This window comes from Ruditapes philippinarum, unplaced genomic scaffold (genome assembly GCF_026571515.1).
Source record: "Ruditapes philippinarum isolate M1 unplaced genomic scaffold, ASM2657151v2 ctg3361_1_1_1_1, whole genome shotgun sequence".
In the NCBI taxonomy this organism is placed as follows: Eukaryota; Metazoa; Mollusca; class Bivalvia; order Venerida; family Veneridae; genus Ruditapes; species Ruditapes philippinarum.
In genome coordinates, this window is record NW_026859734.1 from 82143 (window position 1) to 107005 (window position 24863).

General features: G+C 32.8%; 1 protein-coding gene across 3 annotated transcripts in view; it reads right to left on the reverse strand.

The window, feature by feature from the left end:
* Nucleotides 1-24394, reverse strand: part of LOC132757710 (protein dispatched homolog 3-like) — a 41719-nt gene extending 17325 nt beyond the window's left edge. The window contains exons 1-7 of one of the 3 annotated variants that reach the window (XM_060749065.1): nucleotides 24239-24394; nucleotides 15697-16260; nucleotides 12377-12519; nucleotides 11104-11491; nucleotides 8640-8736; nucleotides 3672-3943; nucleotides 2897-3057 (exon numbers count right to left, since the gene is read on the reverse strand). In XM_060749065.1, coding sequence (XP_060605048.1) covers nucleotides 2897-3057; nucleotides 3672-3943; nucleotides 8640-8736; nucleotides 11104-11491; nucleotides 12377-12519; nucleotides 15697-16222 — 1587 coding nt within the window. In that variant the 5' untranslated portion in view covers nucleotides 16223-16260; nucleotides 24239-24394. The remainder of the gene's footprint in view (nucleotides 1-2896; nucleotides 3058-3671; nucleotides 3944-8639; nucleotides 8737-11103; nucleotides 11492-12376; nucleotides 12520-15696; nucleotides 16261-24238) is intronic. The other 2 variants (XM_060749066.1, XM_060749067.1) reach the window with 2 other exon arrangements.
* Nucleotides 24395-24863: the final 469 nt, after the last annotated feature.

A 24863-nucleotide genomic window follows, 5' to 3' on the forward strand; every position in this document is an offset into this window, starting at 1 on the left:
TCCCTTCAGTAGTTATGGAGATACCAGCTTACATGCAAAAACTTAACCAAGAATTTCTAAGTCGAAAAAGGGGCATAATTATGTAAAAAAGCAAATCAGAGTTATGGGACTTGTGGCAATTATCTTAGATAATCACAGGGAACAAGTGTGTGAAGTTTCAATCCATTCCCTTCAGTAGTTATGGAGATACCAGCTTACACGCAAAAACTTAACCAAGAATTTCTAAGTCGAAAAAGGGGCATAATTATGTAAAAAAGCAAATCAGAGTTATGGGACTTGTGCCAATCATCTTAGATAATCACAGAGAACAAGTGTGTGAAGTTTCAATCAATTCCCTTCAGTAGTTATGGAGATAACAGCTTACATACAAAAACTTAACCAAGAATTTCTAAGCATAATTATCGAACAAGAGGGCCATGATGGCCCAAAGTCGCTCACCTGTATATAGGCCCCTGGAGCGGGGCCAGTTTAAACCCCAGGGCTTTTATTTGAACAAACTTGGTTGTATATGTATGCATGTATGTGTATATATATATATATATATATATATATATATATATATATATATATACATATACATACATACATATATATATATATATATATATATATATATATATATATATATATATATATATATATACATAATATGTATATATATATCTATATATATATATATATATATATATATATACACATTATATATATATATTATATATATATATATATATATATATATATATATATATATATATATATATATATATATATATATATATATATATATATATATATAATATATATATATATATATATATATATTAAATATATATGTATATATATAATATGTATATATCGAAAAAAAAAAAAGTCAAGCTAATGAATGACCCCCGGGGCGGGGCCAATTTTGACCCCAGGGCTTTTATTTGAACAAACTTGGTAGACACCCATGAGAACATGTTTCATGCTAAATATCTTAGCTCTAGCTCTTTGAGTTCTTTAAAAGAAGATTTTTTAAGTTTTTACTATATGCACATAGGGAAAATCAATGACCCCCGGGGGGCGGGGCCAATTTTGACCCTAGGGCTTTTATTTGAACAAACTTTGTAGACACTCATTAGAACATGTTTCATGCTAAATATCTTAGCTCTAGCTCTTTGGGTTCTTTAAAAGAAGATTTTTTAAGTTTTAACTATATGCATATAGGGAAAATCAAAGACACCCTGGGGCGGGGCCAATTTTGACCCTAGGGCTTTTATTTGAACAAACTTGGTAGACACTCACTAGAAGATGTTTCATGCTTTATATCTAAACACTAGCTATCTGGGTTTTTTCAAAGAAGATTTTTAAGTTTTTGCTATACACAGTCATATAAGGAAAATCAATGACCCCCGGGGCGGGGCCAATTTTGACCCTAGGGCTTTGATTTGAACAAACTTTGTAAACACTCACTAGAAGATGTTTCATGCTTAATAGCTAAACTCCAGCTATTTGGGTTTTTTTAAAGAGATTTTTTTAAGTTTTTGCTATACACATATAAGGAAAATCAATGACCCCCGGGGCGGAGCCAATTTTGACCCCAGGGCTTTTATTTGAACAAACTTGGTAGACACCCATGAGAACATGTTTCATGCTAAATATCTTAGCTCTAGCTCTTTGAGTTCTTTAAAAGAAGATTTTTTAAGTTTTTACTATATGCACATAGGGAAAATCAATGACCCCCGGGGCGGGGCCAATTTTGACCCCAGGGCTTTTATTTGAACAAACTTGGTAGACACCCATTAGAACATGTTTCATGCCAAATATCTAAGCTCTAGCTCTTACGGTTTTTTAGAAGAAGATTTTTTAAGTTTTTCTTATTGGTTGCCATGGCAACCAGAGTTTTTAATGGAATTTAAATTTTTGAACAACTTTGAAAGGGGTCCACCTAAGGATCATTTCTGTAAAGTTTGGTTGCAATTGGCCATGTAGTTTAGGAGGAGATGTTGTTTGAAAAGTTTGACGCCATTTTTTGAAGGACGCACGACGCACGACGCACGACGCACGACGCACGACGGACGCAGAGTGATGACAAAAGCTCACCTTTGAGCACTTCGTGCTCAGGTGAGCTAAAAAGGGGCATTATTATGAAAAAAAGCAAATCAGAGTTATGGGACTTGTGCCAATCATCTTAGATAATCACAGAGAACAAATGTGTGAAGTTTCAATCCATTCCCTTCAGTAGTTATGGAGATACCAGCTTACATACAAAAACTTAACCAAGAATTTCTAAGTCGAAAAAGGGGCATAATTATGTTAAAAAGCAAATCAGAGTTATGGGACTTGTGCCAATCATCTTAGATAATCACAGAGAACAAGTGTTTGAAGTTTCAATCCATTCCCTTCAGTAGTTATGGAGATACCAGCTTACATACAAAAACTTAACCAAGAATTTCTAAGTCGAAAAAGGGGCATAATTATGAAAAAAAGCAAATCAGAGTTATGGGACTTGTGCCAATCATCTTAGATAATCACAGAGAACAAGTGTGTGAAGTTTCAATCCATTCCCTTCAGTAGTTATGGAGATACCAGCTTACATACAAAAACTTAACCACAGGGACGCCGACGCCGACAAATGGGTGACTGCATTAGCTCGATTATTCTGCGAATAGTCGAGCTAAAAATATTAAAAATTATGGCAGAAAATAAAACATCTTTAGTTTTCAGTTTTCCATCCCAGGCAGATCACAAAAAAGGTCAAATGGTAAAGGAACCAACTGAGCATGCTTGCAGGATTCAAACATTAAATTCCAATTTAATCTTAAACTTGTAAAAGAAAAGTCCGTAACTAAAATGACACTCTTGACAAAAATATGAGCCACAAGCTTTTTTAAAATATAGAAGGCCAGGTTCGTACCATCGAGGCAATGTTAGCAGCAAATGCAGCAGCTGTTGTAGATGAAGTAAAGAACGTGGCTATTCCCGCTGTTTTAATGGTGTACCAAGTTCTCTGCCTTGGATCAGTCACATGGTCAGCCTGTCTGAATATGTTGATAAATACAAACACATCGTCCACACCTGTAATATTTAATAGAAAATCCGTAAAAAATCTTGACTATACAATTCAAACAATTTTATTTTAACATAATTAATTTTCAGTTTTAACAGTTGGTTTTCTCCTTAAGAAAAAAAGAAACGATTAAAGGAAACTGATATCTTCTGTAATTATTTTTCCCCTGACAAGAACCACTGACCTTACACAGCTAGCTGGATAGTTTCCTCATTAAAATGTACAGACTTGAATATCAAGCAAGAAGATAATGGTTTACCATGGTAATGAGGCAGTGCTGAGTTTCCCAGTTAGCAGAGAGCTAAAATAATATTTCTATCTGTGACGACAGCCAATATTGGATTCTTTTTTTGGAATATGCCATATAAATCATAATGTGGAAAAAATATTTTCATTTAGCATTTCTTTCTTATATAGTGTATGAATTAACAACTTCATAACAACTAAATGATGTCATCTTTAGCAAGCATTTCATTCATAAAAGGTGCGCAGAAACAACGTCAATAAAAGCATGCAACTTCTTTTACAGAAGAAAATCCACATGTGATATGCAAGAAAACCTATATATATATATTTCCATTCTTATATATCCTTTACCAAATTTCTTCTAAACACTACTCACCTATTCCAATAATAACAAAAGCCGCAGCACCATTCAGAATTCCTAGTCCTACAATTTTGAACACAACACGGTAAAAAAATATCGCAAGTGGCGCGCTAAGCAGTATACTGACTAAACCCCAGAACGTCAGCCATATTGACCCTGACGTCAGAATCAGCATCAATAAGAAAATAGCGACAAATGCGTAGATGGCTAGCTTAACATCGTTCCAAAACGTCTGCTCTACCTCGTAGTCAAATATTTCCTGACCGCCATACAGCACCGACACATCCCTGAAACAGATATTTGTAAGTTAACAAAAAACCAAACCATACTGTAACCTTAGTGCAGTAATGAGTTAACACCTATTGAATTATATATGGAGTTAACATATGACTGCACTAAGGTGATGATACACTACAGTATCATCCCTATCTCTTGTAGTGTCATTTTACAAAGGGTATCAAGCTCTATCAATATTTCTCTATTGAAGTTAAATATGAGCCGCGTCACGACAAAACCAACATAATGGGTTTGCGACCAGCATGGATCCAGACCAGCTTGCGCATCCGTGCAGTCTGATCAGGATCCATGCAGTTCGCTTACCAACCAGGCTGGTCTGGATCCATGCTGGTCGCAAAACCATTATGTTGGTTTTGTCATGACGCGGCTCATATATTCCTTTTGAAACATCTTGGTGTTATAATTTTCTGATCATTAATTTCAATACTTTTAGCTTAAAGTGAATTGATCTACAACTGATGGTCTGCAGTAATTAAGGTAATAATTACCTTGATAGTATTTAGTATCATACATAGCACTAAACCATGAAAAAATAACATGTGAATGTTGTTGGCAAGTGAGATATTATGTACATGATCAGATATTATATAAATCTTTGTAGCAGATGATAAAATGTTCTAGACAAAAATATTATTATTTATCATATAAATGTTTATACTAAATCACCTAGAATCTTCATATCATCACTTTTTTACAACAAATATTGAATTAGAATATTCAAATGATATATATCTATTATTTTAATCAATATTTGAAATATTTATAGAGAATGTTCTTATTATAGACCAATCCACTTTAAAGGACTGAAGTTAATAAGTTATATAGAAGCTGAACAAGTCCAATTAAGAAAACTAGAACTCTGCGAGTCGGATGTGTCCTTGTGAACACAGTATAGCTGTCACTTAGGCTTTTCTTCTTAAATATAGGATATCTAAAAATTCAAAAAAAACTCATAAATTAAGAAGCACAGAGTGAAGACTCTTGTGCATCGCACTTTAGGTCATTGAAAGGAGGACACAATTACCAAGTTTGGAGTCAATCGGACTTAAAGTGACTGGGTTATGCTCCAGACAAGCCTTAGGGGACGCCAACACGGCCAACGCCGCCAACAAAAGTAAACCCTATATGCCGTCTTTTTCAAGGCGACACAATACGAAGGTATAGAGCTAAGCTTTATTTCAGGCCTAAGTTTGCTTACTGATTGAATGGAATGTTACATCATCAAGCTGGATATGAGCCACTTCATGACAAAACCAACTTAATGCGTTTGCAACCAGCATGGATCCAGACCAGCCTGCCCATCCACGCAGTCTGATCAGGATCCATGCTGTTAGCTATCAGTTTCTCTAGGGTTTGTAAGTGAACATCATGGATCCTGATCAGACTGCGCAGATGCACAGGCTGGTCTGGATCCATGCTGGTCGCCAAGACGCAAACCCATTATGTTGGTTTAGTCATGACGCGGCTCATATGTTTTCTCACATGAAAGAATTCTACCTAACATTTGAAAACTGAAACCTTCAGTTATATAATGTTGGACAACAGATTTGAATCAAGCAATTAAAACCCTCAAGTATCACTGAAATCACCCAGCTTAGCATACTAAGAAAGAACACTGGATTTAATCCTCGGGCCAGGTAAATTTTCTCTATGTGACAACTGATCTCTGACATTGAGAACTGATCTCGGACATTTAGTATAATTGTGATCTCATAACCAAAGTGCAGTAAAGGATTAAGTCCTTCTAAATTTAATAGGATTTATTAACCAGTTACTACAGTAAGGTCACGATCTGTCTTATCAGATAAGTAGTCAGTTACTTGCTGAGAAATTGGCAATACTACTAGTAACTGGTTAGTTATCCAGAACAGCCCGGAGTTAGGTGGTCAGACCAATGAGATATGATTCACATTTGAGTTGAAATAAAAAAATTAGCCGCGTCATGACAAAACCAACATAGTGGGTTTGTGACCAGCATGGATCCAGACCAGCCTGCGCAGTCTGATCAGGATCCATGCTGTTCGCTTACTAACTCTATTTCAAGTTGAGAAACTGACAGCGAACAGCACGGATCCTGATCAGACTGTGCGGATGCGCAGGCTGGTCTGGATCCATGCTGGTTGCAAACCCAATATGTTGGTTTTGTCTTGACTTGGCTCAAATACTCAACTCTTAAAATGCATTTTTCAGTGTCTTGTTGTATTTTAATAAATTACCGAGGCCTATTTATTGATGATATAAATACACAGTGAAACTGTTTACATTATTGATAGTCAACATCTGCTGTCCCTGTCAACACACTAACAATGTTTTTTTATTTATTAACACTTTACAGTAACCTCCTTAATAATAAGGTCAAAATCTAGGTCATTAATTACGATGGAATAAGGATAATTATTAAATCTATGACATTTCTGGCAATTAAATTTACCATAAAAATGTTCATATAATATTTATATACTATATTTATCTTGTGTATTATAAACAAAATGTACACCAGTTACTGTAGCCTAGGTATATATATATATATATATATATATATATATATATATATATATATATAAAAAAAACACAAATATCAGCTTTCATCACCTACCAATATATATATATATATATTGGTAGGTGATGAAAGCTAGCCCTTGGGGCAAAAATGATATTGTCATGGTTTTGTTTATGGTTTGTTTACTGTTTTGCTAAAAAGCTTTGATATGAAATCTGTCATCTTAAATCGCAATATAAAAAGTACTTACATAAAATATTTATGAAAATAAATATTTTCTTTTAAGTGGAAAAAAATAAAACACAAATATCTTTCTATCTTCATATTAAAGGAGTGTTGAGGTTAATTTTGGATGGGTAAAATTATTATTAAATTAATAACTTTAAATTGTTCATTTTGATGTTCTTGTTTTTTAAATTTAAAACTATAAAATATCCAATTTTAATCAATAAGTAAAATTTCAAATTCATGTTACACAAATCTACAGTTATGTACATTTAGAGTTATTCTTACAGTTACTCATGCAGTTATGTTTTGCTAACTAAATTCAAATATTCAAAATTTCATTATGATATCTTGCATATGATAAAAAAAGATATATTTTAAGTGTGAAATTTGTCATAAATGAACTGGTTTCAGTCCTGTCAATGTGCAAGCATTCCATATTGATTGTACATATCAGAGATATAGACAACATTGTTATCTACATCTCCGTAAAAACACGCAATTTCCAACATTTTTAATTGCTATATATTTGTTTGTTTGTTTGTTTCATTTTACGCATTTTCCCAACAGTATTTCAGTCATATAGGCAGGTAGTTTCCTAACCATCGTTCCTGGAGAGTTACACCAGTACTAGACTACCTTCCTCCGTGCTAAACTACCAAAGCATCTCCCAGGGATCGAGAGCAAGAGAGGTAACTGGATTAGAAGTCACTGACTCTAACCCCTCGACCACAGAGGCGGTCTATAAATTTAAAGATATTTAGAAAAGGAAAACTGTTCTGAAGCACTATGAGATGAAATCATTTATTTATTTAAATAATTAGATAAAAACAATGGTATGGCGCAGCTACTTTAAATGAATCATTCAAAACAGTGACCAGTCCCATTTTCTCTACAAAAAAAAAACAAACAAAACAAATGAGCCGCGTCACAACAAAACAAACATAGTGCGTTTGCGACCAGCATGGATCCAGACCAGCCTGCTCAGGATAAGGATCCATGCTGTTCGCTATCAGTTTCTCACCTTGTAAAAGGGTTGGTAAGCGAACAGCATGGATCCTGATCAGACTGCATGGATGCGCAGGCTGGTCTCGATCCATGCTGGTCGCAAACGCACTATGTTGGTTTTGTCATGACGCGGCTCAAATGATCTTTGAGAGCATCGTTTGCCACAGTGGATTAACAACATTACTGATGATCACTGTACTATGTCTTGAAAGCCTATAAACTCATTGTGTACATTGTGATTACTAAAACAATTGTTAATTTTGATCTCTGTACTTTTCTTGGTAGCCTATAATTTATATTCTAGCTTGTTCCTGTCTAGCAAAAACAGGAAGTAGACTTGTTAAGACATTTATCCATTGTATCACATCAACTTTAAAAAAAAATATAAGGCCTTGCGAGCGTTTCACTAACATTCTGTAAGTTTAGCTTATCCTTTTACATAAATTTGGACTTAGGGAATACGTAAATTTACGTAAGTTGCGTTTCACTAAACAGAATGTGCAATTTATACCAGCAATAAGTGAGCGTAACTTTAGGTTTTAACCTACGCAAATACGTAGCTAAGAAAGTTTAATGACACGCAAATAAACCGTTAGTTCTGCTTACGCAAAAAGATACGTTCAAACTCGAGTTATGAACACGTAAGTATGTTAGTGAAACGCACCACTGGAAACACCAGGATATTGGTAATTGTATCATATTTGAGCCGCGTCACGACAAAACCAACATAATGGGTTTGCGACCAGCATGGATCCAGACCAGCCTGCGCATCCGCGCAGTCTGATCAGGATCCATGCTGTTCGCTTACAAACCCTATAACAAGTAGAGAAGCTGATAGCGAACAGCATGGATCCTGATCAGACTGTGCGGATGCGCAGGCTGGTCTGGATCCATGCTGGTCGCAAACGCATTATGTTGGTTTTGTCATGACACGGCTCATTTAATGATCTTACTTTGTTGAGGATTTAGACAGGATGTCGATATACGTGATGACAAAATCTTTAAACTTTTGACTTTGTTCACTTCTTTTTGTGTAGGGTGTTCCATATCCTGAAATGTAAAAAAAAAAACACTCGTATTTTTACACTTAATACTGGAAGTTTAAGTAATCAAAATAAGAGGAACATGAAGAATTACAATGCATCATAATATATTTTAGTTATTTTTAATCCATAACATGCTCTATTCCTTAATTGGATTAGACTTTGACTTTTGGTGTTCTTTTTTTGTTTCAAAAAAGTTACTTATTGGCCATATTTTGCTTAAAACTGTTGCATTTTCGGCAATTTTGCTTCTGTTGTATTTTTGGCAATTAGTACAGATATAATTATTTAGTAATATGAATTGAAGCCAAAATACTACATTATTAAACTTTTGCTACTTTTATGACAAAAAAAAACACTTCATAGTCAGTGATTCTTTCTTTACAATGTAGGTACAAAAAATGTAAGAAACATCTAACTTGCCCCAAACCAATAATATAAACATTATAACACTTCTGTTTGCCCTCGCTAAAGATGTAAAAATTTCATAACTTAGGAGTCATGCTGTGCCTTTACATAAACAGTGTATGTGACAACTTTACTTAGATGACTCATAATTATATGTAAAGTTTGATAAAAAAAATTGACAAATCAGGAAGTGGTAAATTAAAAGTTATATACATGTCATGAAAAGACCCGAGCATTTTTTTAATCCTTGACTAAATCCCAAGCTGATAACATACCGAGGCCAAAATAAACTGAAGGTCTATATTCCTGGTCTCATACCACAAAAAAAAATCTAAATATATCATTTAATCAAGTATATATTTTTAAATTACAATGTCCTTAATTATATCAATTATACAGTCATGTTTATTACATGCTTTTCAGTGGTTTATAGAAATAAATCAGTGATATAAAACTGGTAATTTCACTGTTTTAAACAGTTTCAGTGAAATACCGGCGTGCATAGTACTGGGAACCAACTAAATGACATGACATCATAAATGACGTCACGTTGTATTATAATTTTGCGCGCTTTTCATTCAGTATTAGGTTAAATGTCTTTTTAGAACATTTCTTTGCATATAATAAACAGAAAATTTGTTTAGTTAAGTGTAAGATCGAAATATATTTCACCTTGTGAACATCAAAATAAATATACCTTTTGGTGCTCACTTGGTGAAATATATTCCGATCTTACACTGAACTAAACAAATATCCTCTATATACTGTACAAAAAAAAAAAAAAAAATTTAAGTGAATTTATAAATATCTAATTGAATCGAGTATAATTTTAACATTACTTTATGTACAAATATACATTGAAATAAATGTGGTTTTTTGTTTTTTTGTTTTTTTCTAAAGGCAAAATCAAATTTTTATATTATTCTACAGTTATATAGAGTTTTTCTTCTAAAGGCAAATAAAAAGTTAAGCATGCATGTCAAGTATGCACTTAAAAACAGGGTAGGCATGGAGAACCAAAACAGAACACTTTTTTACATCAGACATTAACCAATAAAGTGCACTATCAAAGTACTAAAACTGAGGGAAAACAAACATTCATAAAGATTTTATGATAAATACTTTACCTGTATCATTACACAAATGACCCATTTTCAATGAAATGTTTTAAAATTTTGCAACTTTTATCACTGACAAATTTTCTTTCTTTCCTTCCACTGACTAGAAATGTCACAGAATGATGATCATTATTTGAGCCACATCATGACAAAGCCAACATAATGGGTTTGCGACCAGCATGGATCCAGACCAGCCTGCGCATCCGCGCAGTCTGATCAAGATCCATGCTGTTCACTTACAAACCCTATTACAAGTAGAGAAACTGATAGCGAACAGCATGGATCCTGATCAGACTGTGCGGATGCACAGGCTGGTCTGTATCCATGCTGGTAGCAAACCCATTATGTTGGTTTTTGTCATGATACGGCTCATTTATTCAGTTTTTTTCCTTGAATTGAGAATTTCAAACTTTTTTTACAGGGAAATTAACACACACAAGTGATTTCCTCTGCTATTTCCGTCCTTTCACAGGAGTCAGGAGTGAGGAGGGACCACTGAGTGTTACAATTGACTGGTACATACAATCATGTAACTGACAAATTAACATACTTTTAAGTGGAGAAATATACCTTTAAGTGGAGAAATATACCTATAAGTGGAGAAGTATGCCTTTAAGTGGAGAAATATACCTTTCAGTTGAGCAACATACTTTAAGTGGAGAAATATACCTTTAAGTGGAGCAACATACTTTAAGTGGAGAAATATACCTTTAAGTGGAGCAACATACCTTTAAGTGGAGAAATATTCCTTTAATTGGAGCAACATACCTTTAAGTGGAGAAATATACCTTTAAGTGGAGCAACATACCTTTAAGTGGAGAAATATACCTTTAAGTGGAGCAACATACCTTTAAGTGGAGCACCAAACAGAACCTCAGTTCTTAGAAACTGACTCCTCATATTGGAACTGTTCACTTTATCATCCACGTAGTAATAAAAATGGTTTGTTGTCAATGCAAATCTTAAAGCACTGTCCACATTATCCATATTATCACCCAGACCATCGTAAAACACTTTTCCCGTTTTGTCTTTTGACGGGAAAAAGTACGAGAGGAGGGAATTCAAAGGGGCACAACCGTTTATGGCTTTAACAGCCGGATCGTTTTTCACTTGACCGTCTTTATAACAAAATTCTGAGAATTTCTCGTGAGCAAGGATTTTCTTCTCAATGTTATGGATTTGATGCAATCGCTCTTTTGTAAAAATATTTTCACCCTTTTCTGTCATGAAGATGACCTGAAAATAAAGGACTTATTTTAAAGGAACTCCAGACTAAAAACATAATATTTTTAATTTTTACTCAGATAAACTGGGGCACTTAAAATTAAAAGATATGCAAAAGATAATTAAGACATACTTTTGTGCCATTCTTTGCATGATTTGAGTTAAAAGCCTTGCAACGTATTTAAATTTTTGGTCATTTTTCACAATCAGAATAATTATTTTGGAAAAACGCAGTGACGTTACAAAAATCTCGCAAAATCCCGAAATGTCAAAAAAAACTTAAGTGGAGTACCTTTAATGGATACACGGCCATTCTCTTAAGAAATATTTTTACAATATTCATCAACAGTAAAATAATATTGGTTCCCTAATCTTAAGGTCGATTCTCAAAGAAGTTGTAACATAAAATGTCTCTGTTATTTAAATACACCTTAATATTGCATGTAAACAGAATAAAATGTTTTGGAACAAAATATTACTATGCTGTTTTTACAGAGTGTCCCAAAAGAAAGTAACACTTTTAATCATTGATATATAAGAAGGGTTGTATTGGTTTTTAAAAGCAAATTAATAGAAATTATCGCTTAACTGTTAAGCAATAATTTCTATTAATTTGCTTTTAAGATAATTACTACCTTATTTATTTCATACAAGCATTTTGAAAGTATTCTTTTATAATATTCAAAAAATAATTTTTTAAGTAGAGGCTGGTAGCATCCTAACTAATATGATTATCTATGATTGTACTATGGATTTTTTTTTTAAATATTAAACAATATTTTTACGGCACACCAACACAAAAGGTAGGAGGGATAAACTGGAATCTATAATGCTTAACGGTAAAATCTACATGTACCAAAATATTTCTGTCTGAATTATGTTACTATGACGACATACCTGCATCTTCCAGGCTGGGTAATATTGACTCCACTCTGCCGACCGTCTTCTTCTAACTAATCTACGCCTTTTACGACGTTTTAATATATTTTGCATCAAGTCTGAATACAATCCACTTTGTCTTCCTACAAGTTTTGTGTCACCTGAAAATTCACACACAGACATTTTCCAATCAGAATCTTTTAAAATTATAACAATCAGTAGCAAAATATCAACAATCAGTAGCAAAATCACTATCAAAAAGATTTAAAAGTCTATTTCAATTTTCCATCTTTCCCCAGGGTTAAGGTTACAGATTGATGATTACAAATGCCAAACTATACTATTGGTTGCTCACTTTTAAGTCTTACTTTGCTGGAACCAAGTAGTTGAACTTTGCCACCAGTACAGAGCCTGACCAGCCAGGACATCCTTGCAGTCCTACCAGGCTCTACATGGTTGGTAGCTAAATTTTTGTGTACAAAATAAAACTAAAAGCCTGGTCCAGTAGATAATTCAGCTGAATAAAGGTTTCTGCTACAATTGTTCTGAATGCTCATGTCATTTAATATTAAGTACATTTATTAAACACAAGTAAAAAAATTTCAAAGAACTGACCTAGTAATGTATAAAACATTGGGATTTAACCATAAACTAGAAATGTGTCCATAGGACACGGATGCCCCCACACGCCACTGTTCTGTCAATCTTATGACTCTAGGTCAAATATTTTTTGGACTACATGTGCCACAAGTTGAAAACTAAAAATCAACAAAGGGCCATAATTCTGTTAAATTTGGTCGCAGCAAAAATTCCTTCCTTGACTACCATCTACACATTAAGGTTGTTAATCCCTTGAAGTTTAAGCAAAATCTGCCATCTGGTTTAAGAGGAGTTGCGTTCACTAAATTTCTACATAGTATATAATGAAAAAATCAACAAAGGGCCATAATTCTGTTAAATTTGGTTGCAGCAAATATTCCTTCCTTTACTGCCATCTACACATTAAGGTTGTTCATCCCTGGAAGTTTAAGCAAAATCTGCCATCCGGTTTAAGAGGAGTTGCATTCACAAAATTTCTACATAGTATATAGTGAAGAAAAAATCAACAAAGGGCCATAATTCTGTTAAATTTGGTCACAGCAAAAAATTCCTTCCGTTACTACCATCTACACCTTAAGGTTGTTCATCCCTGTAAGTTTAAGCAAAATCTGCCATCCGGTTTAAGAGAAGTTGCGTTCACAAAATTTCTACATAGTATATAGTGAAAAAATCAACAAAGGGCCATAATTCTGTTAAATTTGGTCGCAGCAAAAATTCCTTCCTTTACTACCATCTACACATTAAGGTTGTTCATCCCTGTAAGTTTAAGCAAAATCTGCCATCCGGTTTAAGAGGAGTTGCGTTCACAAAATTTCGGGACGTACGGACGGACTGACGGATGGACAAGTGCAACGCTATATGCTCCCACATTGTGGGGGCATAAAAATCAATAAACATGTGTCATGGAAGAAATTTTCACAACATTCATAATACTAAACGAAACAAGAGGGCCATGATGGCCCTGAGGTCGCTCACCTGTATATAGCCCCCCCCGGCCCAATTTTTACCCAAGGGCTTTTATTTGTTTATTTGAACAGACTTGGTAGACACCCATAAGAAGATGTTTCATGCAAAACATCTAAGTTCTAGCTCATTGGGTTTTTTAAAAGAAGATTTTTTAAGTTTTTACTATACACATAGAGTAAAAAACAATGACACCCCTCGGGCAGGGCCAGTTTTGACCCCTGGGCTTTTATTTGAACAAACTTTGTAGATATTTACTTAAAGATGTTTCATGCTTAATATCTAAACTCTAGTTATTTGGGTTTTTTCAAAGAAGATTTTTAAGTTTTTGCTATGTATATAAGGAAAATCAATGACCCCCGGGGCGGGGCCAGTTTTGACCCCAGGGCTTTTATTTGAACATACTTGGTAGACACCCATTAGAACATGTCTCATGCTAAATATCTTAGCTCTAGCTCTTTGGGTTCTTTAAAAGAAGATTTTATAAGTTTTTACTATATGCATATAAGGAAAATCAATGACCCCTGGGGAGGGGCCAATTTGGACCCCAGGGGTTTTATTTGAACAAACTTGGTAGACATTCACTAGAAGATGTTTCATGCCAAATATATAAGCTTTAGCTCTTACAGTTCTTTAAAAGAAGATTTTTTAAGTTTTTACTATATGCATATAGGGAAAATCAATGACCCCCTGGGGCGGGCCAATTTTGACCCCAGGGCTTTTATTTGAACAAACTTGGTAGACATTTACTAGAAGATGTTTTATGCCAAATATCTAAGCTCTAGCTCTTACAGTTCTTTAAAAGAAGATTTTTTAAGTTTAAACTATATGCATATAGGGAAAATCAATTACCCCCCAGGGCGGGGCCAATTTTGACCCCAGGGCTTTTATTTGAACAAACTTGGTAGACATTCACTAGAAGATGTTTCATGCCAAATATCTAAGCTCTAGCTCTTTGGGTTCTTTAAAAGAAGATTTTTTAAGTTTTTACTTTATGCATATAGGGAAAATCAATGACCCCCTGGGGCGGGGCCAATTTTGACCCCAGGGCTTTTATTTGAACAAACTTGGTAGACATTCACTAGAAGATGTTTCATGCCAAATATCTAAGCTCTAGCTCTTACAGTTCTTTAAAGGAAGATTTTTTAAGTGTTTACTATATGCATATAGGGAAAATCAATGACCCCCCGGGGCGGGGCCAATTTTGACCCCAGGGCTTTTATTTGAACAAACTTGGTAGACACTCACTAGAAGATGTTCCATGCCAAAAATCTTAGCTCTAGCTCTTACAGTTCTTTAAAAGAAGATCTTTTAAGTTTTTACTATATGCATATAGGGAAAATCAATGACCTCCCGGGGGCGGGGCCAATTTTGACCCCAGGGCTTTTATTTGAACAAACTTGGTAGACACTCATTAGAAGATGTTTCATGCCAAATATCTAAGCTCTAGCTCTTAGGGTTGTTTAAAAGAAGATATTTAAAGATTTTTCTTTCGGTTGCCATGGCAACCAGAGTTCTGCATGGAATTAAATTCTTTGAACAATTTTTAAAGGTGACCACCAAAGGAACATTCCTGTGAAGTTTGGATGAAATTGGCTCAGTGGTTTATGAGGAGATGTCATTTAAAGCAAAACTTTACGGACGGACGACGGACGACGGACGGACGACGGACGGACGGACGGACGCCGGACGAAAAGCGATCACAAAAGCTCACCCTGTCACTTTGTGACAGGTGAGCTAAAAATAAAAACCCAAATTAATTAAGTTTTTATTACCTATGTTATTTTTAACTCCTCTCCCTGACCTTTGAAGATGATACAGCCAGCTCACTCTGTTCATGTCCAGTCTGGAGAATGACGTGTGATTCTTTTTGGCAGTCTGGAGTGCCCCATAATTCAACGATGCTTCATGATTAGGAATTCTAAATGCTCGGTATGATTTATCAATCACTGGCGCGGGCTTCAATACAAACAACGCATGATATCCTAGCCCCGAGCAGATTGCCAGCACGCTGAACATGCAAAACAAACATATAAACAAGTCCAGACATGTTCGACGGGACTTCTCGGGGATTCTTCTGAACCTTATGCTAAAGTATGCAAAATTGATGCGTGGAATTTTCAAGGTTTTCATCAAAATTATGATCCTGCTGAACGAGAACAGCCCATTATCGTCATCATCGTCTAATTCATCATCAGCGTTGTCATTGATGATGTAATTCAGTGGTAAATTGGCATCAATATCGTCTCGGTCGTCCAAAGGCTCGTAATTTCTTCGTGACTGGGAAAAAAAGCCTGCCATTGCAATATGTTACTTTCTTCTCGTCATAGTTCTCTCATCTGAAAAGAAATAGGGAAAAAAATATTAAGTTAAAATTTCACAAAATTTGAAATTATTAAAAACATTATATCATGAAAATCGAAAACAATCTGAAGATATCTGATTAATGTGACCTATATTGAACTATATTCAAATATCTTTTCTAAATCAGCTTTCTCGTAGTCCACATTCAGCTTTCTTGCCCCATAGAGGGCCAATTTTCGATCTCATTGCTAATTGAACACTTTGTCTACCAGGCATGTCATATGAAATCAATTTTTTTTCAATGTAAGATAAGAATATGGTGTATTCTTTTTTGTGTACATGTTTTAAACAGTGATTTTGCCATTTCACTTCATATAACATCATGAAATAAAAGAATCTTACATCTTCAACACTCACGCAATAATGAATAATGAAAAAACAACTTATGTCACGCACCAAAAATATTTTCATATGTACATGTAACTAAATCAAATTCAGATTATAAATATATTTTAAAATGACAAACTTGTATTTACGAATCAAACTACTGTAAATTTATATAATGATATAATTTGTATAATGAATTGTATCATTGTTACTCATTTATTTTACTTTCATTAAATTTTAATTTAAATTTAAAAAAACAAAGGATATACCGATACTTGGTACATTATTTAATTATTTTCAAAACTGATTTTTTTCTCTCTCATTTCCTTGGAGTGTTGGTGGCTTCACTTTTTACCTATGCAACCAGTGTAGACCAACATTGGCTAGCACATAAATATCTGATCATGATCTGCACTGTTCACTATTCAGCCATTTTTTTTAAATTCCCTCCTAAAATGGCAAATTTATAAAATATGTCCAGGTTGGAAGTCCTTTTAAGATATTTAGTATGATAAGAGTCAATAATTAGCATGTAGTAATTGTAGTTCATTTATAACAAGGCAACTGTGTTAAAGGCACATTGAATAAATTTTTCACACTTTAGAAAAATGCAATAATGAGTTTAATAACATTTAAATTTTGGTTTTAGAGCCAGATTAAAATGCATAAACTTGAAGAAAGAAGCGCTGATTGTGACTTTGAATGTACTTATTGCCGAGAAGCAATAGAAAGTCCAGTCCAATCTAAAAAGTATCTTTTTGGAAACTATAACCAGACTCCAAAAATAAAGATGCTTTTGAAAAATAAGAATAAAAGCATTTTTGGGGCATAATGAGCCTTTAAAAAAAACAACATATGAAGTGAAATACAATGTATTTCATAGAAATTCTATTTTGAGCAAAAGTTTAAACAATTATGAAATGTTTATTAGTGAAATTTTCTCCCTTTTTTAGTAACAGACTGCATAAATGATCATATCTTAAATAATAAACAACACTAAATATCTTAAAATAGACAGAATAATTAATCATTAATAGGGAAATTTCAAAATAATATCTGACTGATTATTTAACAGTGCAGACCATGATCAGTGCATGGCCATCAGCAAAACTAAGTTCAACTACATGTATATACATGTATACAAAATGAAAGGGTCTCCACTGAGGTTTAAAAGTCTGAAAAACATAACATTTGAATTTCTTATATAAATGAGCTGCTGCAATTAAAACAGAAATATATGCAAATATTGTTAAGAAATATACTTTGAAGTAAAAAGAAGTTTGTATTTTTATGCTGTTCTTAGCCCAATTTGAGTGAAAAGCGTTTGAACACTTTTCATTTTGGGTCATTTTTTACAATTTGAATAATTATTCTGGAAAAACTAAATGCGCGAGTGATCATTCTGAAATTTTGAACAAAGATTTGAGGTCTAAACCTACATCATGATCAATGGTACATTTATCTGGAAAATATTTTCAGTCCCATTATATAATGTCAAAAAAACTCAGTGGAGTCCCTTTAATTAAACATAACACTACACTATCAACATATAAATTTTACATAAAAAATCATGTATCAAAAAGGATAACCAGAAGAAGGGTAAACAGTACCCAAAACTGATAGTCGTTATAAATAATTTTATATAGACTGACCTGGTGTTTTGTTATGTTGTTCTCCCCTCAAAATCATTTAATTTATCATATAATGATACATGAAAAAAGATAAATTTACATTCAGAAAGTACAAAACTCAAGTACATGATTGTATGAAACATACAAAAAAAAATTAAAAATCAATAAAGTTTACTACCAGAAAAAATCTATAAAGTCAGATCAAATCCAAACCTTATATGTTTTCTTTGCTTTATATTCAACAAAAAAAATCATCAATTTTATTATTTATATATTGGTTTAAACATATTTACTTAAGCTTACTTGCGAAACAAGTTTTTGCAATGTACATTAATCACTTTCAAGTCTAGTTCCTGGCACCAACCAGTACTGTCATATGAAGCAACAGGGTTGTGTCCCAATTAGGACTCGAACCCATATACATGTATATGACATCATCACCATACAATCCTAGTTATTATTAATACAACAAATACTCAACAATCTATAAAATCCCCAACAAATAATAATTTACGAAATCCGGTCTCTTATCCTATACATCATAATGTATTGAACCCAAACCTGAGTGAGCTAAAACACACATTTTTAATTTCATTTCAATAAATATTCATACAAAAAATTGATACCAATCCTGCACAGCCTCTGATGACTATCACAGTACATGTACAATATACATTTAGTATACAGTAACATGTATAATGTTTATAATTTATTAAACCATAACAGACCACTGATTTACAGAATATCTGTCAACAAAGTTTAAAGCTTATCTATTTTGACACATGTATATAAATAACATATTAAATAATCATAAAACAGTGTGTTTGTAACATCCAGAATTTGTAGGATAAGTGGACAACTGACAGCTTTTACATGTACATTTTGTGCTTCAACCTTTTGACTATGTGACTCTGACAATATTAGACAGAGTTTGCATTCATAGATGACTTGTTTATATGATCTAAATATAATTATATGTGCAGCAAGATGCAGTTACATGTAACTGACTTTTTTATGAGGAAGCAGTGACTTTTCTGCCTATATTTTACAGTTGAATAAAGGCTGCATCCCCTAGCCAAAAATTGGTATTTCCCCCCACCCCCCTTAAAATGCTATATTTTCCCCTGACATGCCATATGCACATTCTTTATCAGAACCATAACTTAACATCAGCTAGTTCATAAATTTAATTGACTAAGACACAAAGCTGACCCTATACTATACTTAGCTTTTATAGATAGCTTTTGCTATGTTCAATGTACCATTTAATTTAATTATGCATATTAAATTGAATTGAAATGAAATTTTTATAAATTTGTGGGTAAATTCCATTCTCAGTTTCTGGAATTTGATTTCAGATTTTCCCCTTTTTCTGATGCATTGGTTGTAGTATCCCCTTTACAAAGTCCCAAGTTATTTGGAAAAATGAAAAACAAGAGGGCCAAGATGGCCCTAGAACTTGACCTAGAAGAAAAAAAAACTTTCAGACCAATTTCAAGGATATTTGGATCAAAACAGTAGCCACTACAGTGTTAACAAGATTTTTCTATTTTTAGCTCCTGTGACCTAGTTTTCCTCCGAGATGACCCATGTTCGAACTCATCCAAGCAATTACCTAGACAAGTTTGATGATGATTGAGTCAAAAATATGAACTTTCACTCCACAAACCCCCCTCTCTTAAGAAAATATTCATTGTCTGTGACCAATACATACTGGCAAATATCTCCATCTCAAATAATGTAATTTAAAAAATAATCTGAAGCAATTTTAATTCATAAACTACATTTTAAGTGTTATTACACAACTTTTAACAAAACGTCATAGCTTCCTTTTAATTATAAAAACTGCCAAAGTGGTATCGCAAAAATGTGTGACAAATAAAAAAAAGGGAAAAGTTTACTGGTATTTATTTGACGTGTTGGTCAATATCTTTTAACTTCTAAATAAAATTCTTTAAGAAGAATAAAAAACAACAACATAAACAACATAAAATCCCCCGATTTTGGCTGCATCATTTTTACAAAACCAAATAGCGGACCTATTATAAGTTGACAATCTCTTTAGATAATTGCCATTAATAATCACGGATTACCAATCGACAGTATAATTTTTTGTTTCAATATTGTCCCAAGTTACATGTATATGTAAATTATCTCAATCTGCAGCAAACACCCATCGCTAAGCAGTAACAGCCACAGAAGACTCGCTTGTTTACTGTCAAAAACTGAAAAAGTACACACTTAATCACAGTAGGCTATAATGATGTAATGAACTTATGATTCCCGATTGACAGCAATCACTTGCTGGAATATGTATTTATGTTTGTTTACTATCAAATCTGGGCAAATCAGAATCCCAGCAGCAATAAACATGCGTCACCCACAACCCAGTAAATTAAAACTTCATTTCCCTTAGTCCAACAAATTAGACTTGTCAAAGAGACATTGATGATTGAGATAATTTTTGATGGGCGATGTCTTTTTCCAACAGTTTGACAGTATGAAAAAGACAGTCTGTAAAATTGGTCAAACTGTTCACGCTACATTTCCCTGAGAAAGTCTTGAACTAAAAAAAATTTCCCTGAGAAAATCTTGAACTAAAAAAAAAAACAACAAAAGGTCTGAGAAATTCACATAACATGTCATCTTCTTGACAGTAGTCAAATCTTGTCTTGTTATATGCAGATTATAACATAAGCTACATAGCTTATGTTTTGTGAAATGTTTTATTTGTATACCGATAGTATTAGTAAAAAAATTGATTTGTGCAGCAGAATTATCCATTGTAATAAAAAATTATAAATGTAATATCTAAATTCTAATTAATTTAGCATTTCTTTCAATAAGCTGGAACATACGATACGGGGACGGGAAACACAGAGATTATCGCTCCTTATGTTTTCGTCCAATCAGGAATCAGCGCCGCCATTTTACAATTTTAGTTCAAAGCGGAGGAAATGTTCGGTCAGAAAATCGATCGGTATGTTTACTTAATGGGGTTGAAGTCCCCAGAAAGTAAATGAAATAATTCTGTAAGTATCATGACATTGATCTGATGTATTTTTAACATGGTGTATAAAGTATCTAATGTGAAAAACTGTGTCTGTTGAAAGAATAAAAATTTCAATCGAACTGATGTTTTGTGTTGATCGCCGTGAAAGGGTAATTTTTGTCTGCAAAACTTCGTTTAAATTAGTAAATTACAAGAAAACTGACAGAATATTTTGATAGATCCTTTAAATATCTTTGGTTTAATGTTAAGATTATGGAATTTTAGTGAGATAAAATGAAATTTTACGGGTTCCAATTTTATGAACTGTGACAAAAATCCGAAAAATAAAATGGCGGAATGCAAACGTGATGTACATTTTTTTGTCCCGTAAATGAACGTTATATGTTAATTAAATTTGTCCCATGTTAGTATTTTTTAGTGAAACATAAACTTATCTATAGCAAGAAAGTAAAATTGGATCAATTATCTTGTAGGATTTATCATTACGCTGTGTCAAATTTCAACATTTTTTTGGTGAAATCTGAGACCAAACCATAAATTGATGAATTTGCAGTTAAGTCGTTTGATATTTAAAAAAGTAGAAAAAATAATGTTTTAGAAATAGGTATAGGGTTTCTTTTAATTTTTTGAAAACCATAATTTGTTATCTGAATGAGAAAAAAAACAACATCTTATTAAAAATTTATAGATTCCTTAGCTGTGTCATTGGATATCATGAATGATATATCCTGTCATGGTGTCAATTGTTATTTGCACTTTTAAAGTCTTTTATTCCTTATTTTTTGTATAATATTTATTTCAATCTCAATTGCAGGTTTATCGAAGATTGAAAACTTTCCATCAGATGCTTTCTTCACAAATTTCTTTTGCTTGAGAATACCAGTAATGCATGAACAAGATACTGAGTGTAAGGTCACAAAAGATACCATGAATTTGTCGATTCAGATTGAAGGATTAAAATATGTATTCGTGTCACAGAGAAAATGAAGTTGGAACCTACTTGTGCATTCATATATCTGATGAAACATTTTTTCAAAGCCGCATGCCTCCAGATTACCCAAAATATTTCAAAGAAATTACACTTGGAAAAAAAAACATACTAAAACTTTAAGAAAAAGTAAAAACAGATCAAAGATTAAATTGATAATTTATATCTTATGTGCAATTAATGACTGTATATTGCAGTATTTATCACCATATTTATACTGCGTTTTACTAACGCAGTAGGGGCCATTCATGCACATTTTGACTTTTTTTGGTAATTTATGTAGATTATAAGTGCCGATTTCAATGTGTCAAGTATTTCTTTTGTTCATTTCACAATATTTTTTGTATTTGTATTCCAATTATGTTTACATTTGTACAGCTAATATTCATAAGATGAAATAAAATATTTTAAAAAAAATTGTAATGTGTAATATATTGATAAAGTGTTTTTTTATCAACTAGGTAGTCCTTCATGCTGCCTAGCCTTTTAATAAACGAGTAAAAGAATTTTAATAAGTCAGTGGTTTCAGTATAATAAAAAATCACAGATATATTGTCCACTGGTCTGATGCATATATATACATACAGAAATGTCACATGAAAATGGGTCGAAGCTGGAACTCTAACAATGGGTATGCAGGTTGATGACCAGTATGACGTGGGCCATTGCAAATATGAATCTTAGTTTGTTATACTATTTACAATTGAAAAAGACCCACAGTAAGAAACATTGCATAAAAAAAAAGTTTTTTCTAACCTTTAACATTCTTAAACTCCATGTTTATTCCTTAAATGTCCTCTTTATACCGATACAGAATTGTATGACTTATCACACTAATCACATACATAAGTTTTTCTTTTATCATCTTTAGATTTTACACTTATTCTTATCCTCATCATCAGAATTTTCATATTCACTAGCTGTAAATTCACCAAGAAAAAAAATCTAAATCAATATCCTCAAAGAGAACAAAATCCGATTTTCCATATGCCATATTTGCAGTGTATCAGTATGTATAAATTTCATATATGAACATTGCATCTTAAATGTTATCTTTTTATGAAAAATTTATAATTAAAACTGTCATTCAATAGCATATTTTTAAAAGGGCATTATTGTGTGAAGTAAGAAAACAATCTATTCAAAAATGAAGATTAAAGCTGAATAAAGAACATTAATTACAAATATATGCTTGAAAAATATGTTTAAACATCAAAGATTATCAAAGGCCATGTTTGAAAAACAAACATGAATAAAACAAAGGTCAGACATTTTATTAAACCAAAAAATTATTACATGTTATAAACTTGTTTATAGCAGCTGTACACTTTAATTACATAAATAATAAGTCCCAATACAAAATAATTTCTATGTTTATTGACACATTTGACATAATTATTTCTATAATTAATATAAACCATGTAATTAAAAGCTATAATTTGAAATTTAATGATTAAGTTATTTCTGAACGTATTTAAATTACAAAACGTAAATTTTCATATCATAATTAAATATGGTAAATTACTTTTCTGTATCTGTTTCATATTTATTAATATTAATATTTTTAAAATTGATCCAATGAAAAAAGTATTTAAGAAACCAACAACCTTTTTTTCCTACTATTTTGATTGCCCACCTCCCAAAATCACCGGAAAATTTATGCACGGAATATATCCGATCAACCCGGCATGTACCGTGATTACGGCGTTTAAACACGGCGCTTATCGATCGATCGATTCCAATTGGACACCAACATTGGCACTGATAAGAAAGCGCGAGTGACATATCCCGTTATAGTACATCCCAGCAATAAGTAATTTAAACATTTCTGCTCATTATTAAAATTCTTATCTTACCCTCGATGAATATTTTCTACAGATGATATCAAAGCAACATCAAATCAATAAATTATTTTATCAGCTCAGCTAAGGCGAGATCAAATTTCAAGAAGGAAAAACAAAATTATTTGCGACATATTTTTACGATAGACTTACCTTTTAATTTAAAAACGTACATAAATATTTGCAAATATCTTTCTTCAGGAAAACAAAAGAGACATATCCGTTCTTGAAGTAAAATTGACAAAGTAAATAACAAAGACCTTTGTTTCTGCGTTTTGTTGTTGTTTTTTCTGAAACGGATTGCCGTAAAATAAGCACGTCGTGAAAACTGTCAGTTAGGCCTACAGTACACAACAAACCGCACTTGAGATTGTAGATTGTTTTGATTATCTTGGGGTTCAGTTTTCATTTAACGGAAAATTTTTAGGCACAAGAAAAAAACTGATTGATCAAGCTCGAAAAGCTATGTTTTCTGTGTTAACAAAGTCTCGGAAACTTTCTTTACCATTTGATATACAATTGAGTTTATTTGATGCAATGGTGGCTCCTATTATTTTATATGGATCTGAGGTCTGGGGAGTAGAAAATGTACAAATAATTGATCGTTTCAATTGAAATTTATTAAATTAGTTTTTCGGACTGAAGCAATCTACCCCATCATGTATGATTTATGGCGAGCTAGGAATATTGCCTTTGTCTTTGCAAATTAAGTCAAGAGTTCTGAACTATTGGGGCTTAAACTGATTAATGATAAAAAAGATAAAATTTTTTTTTGTTT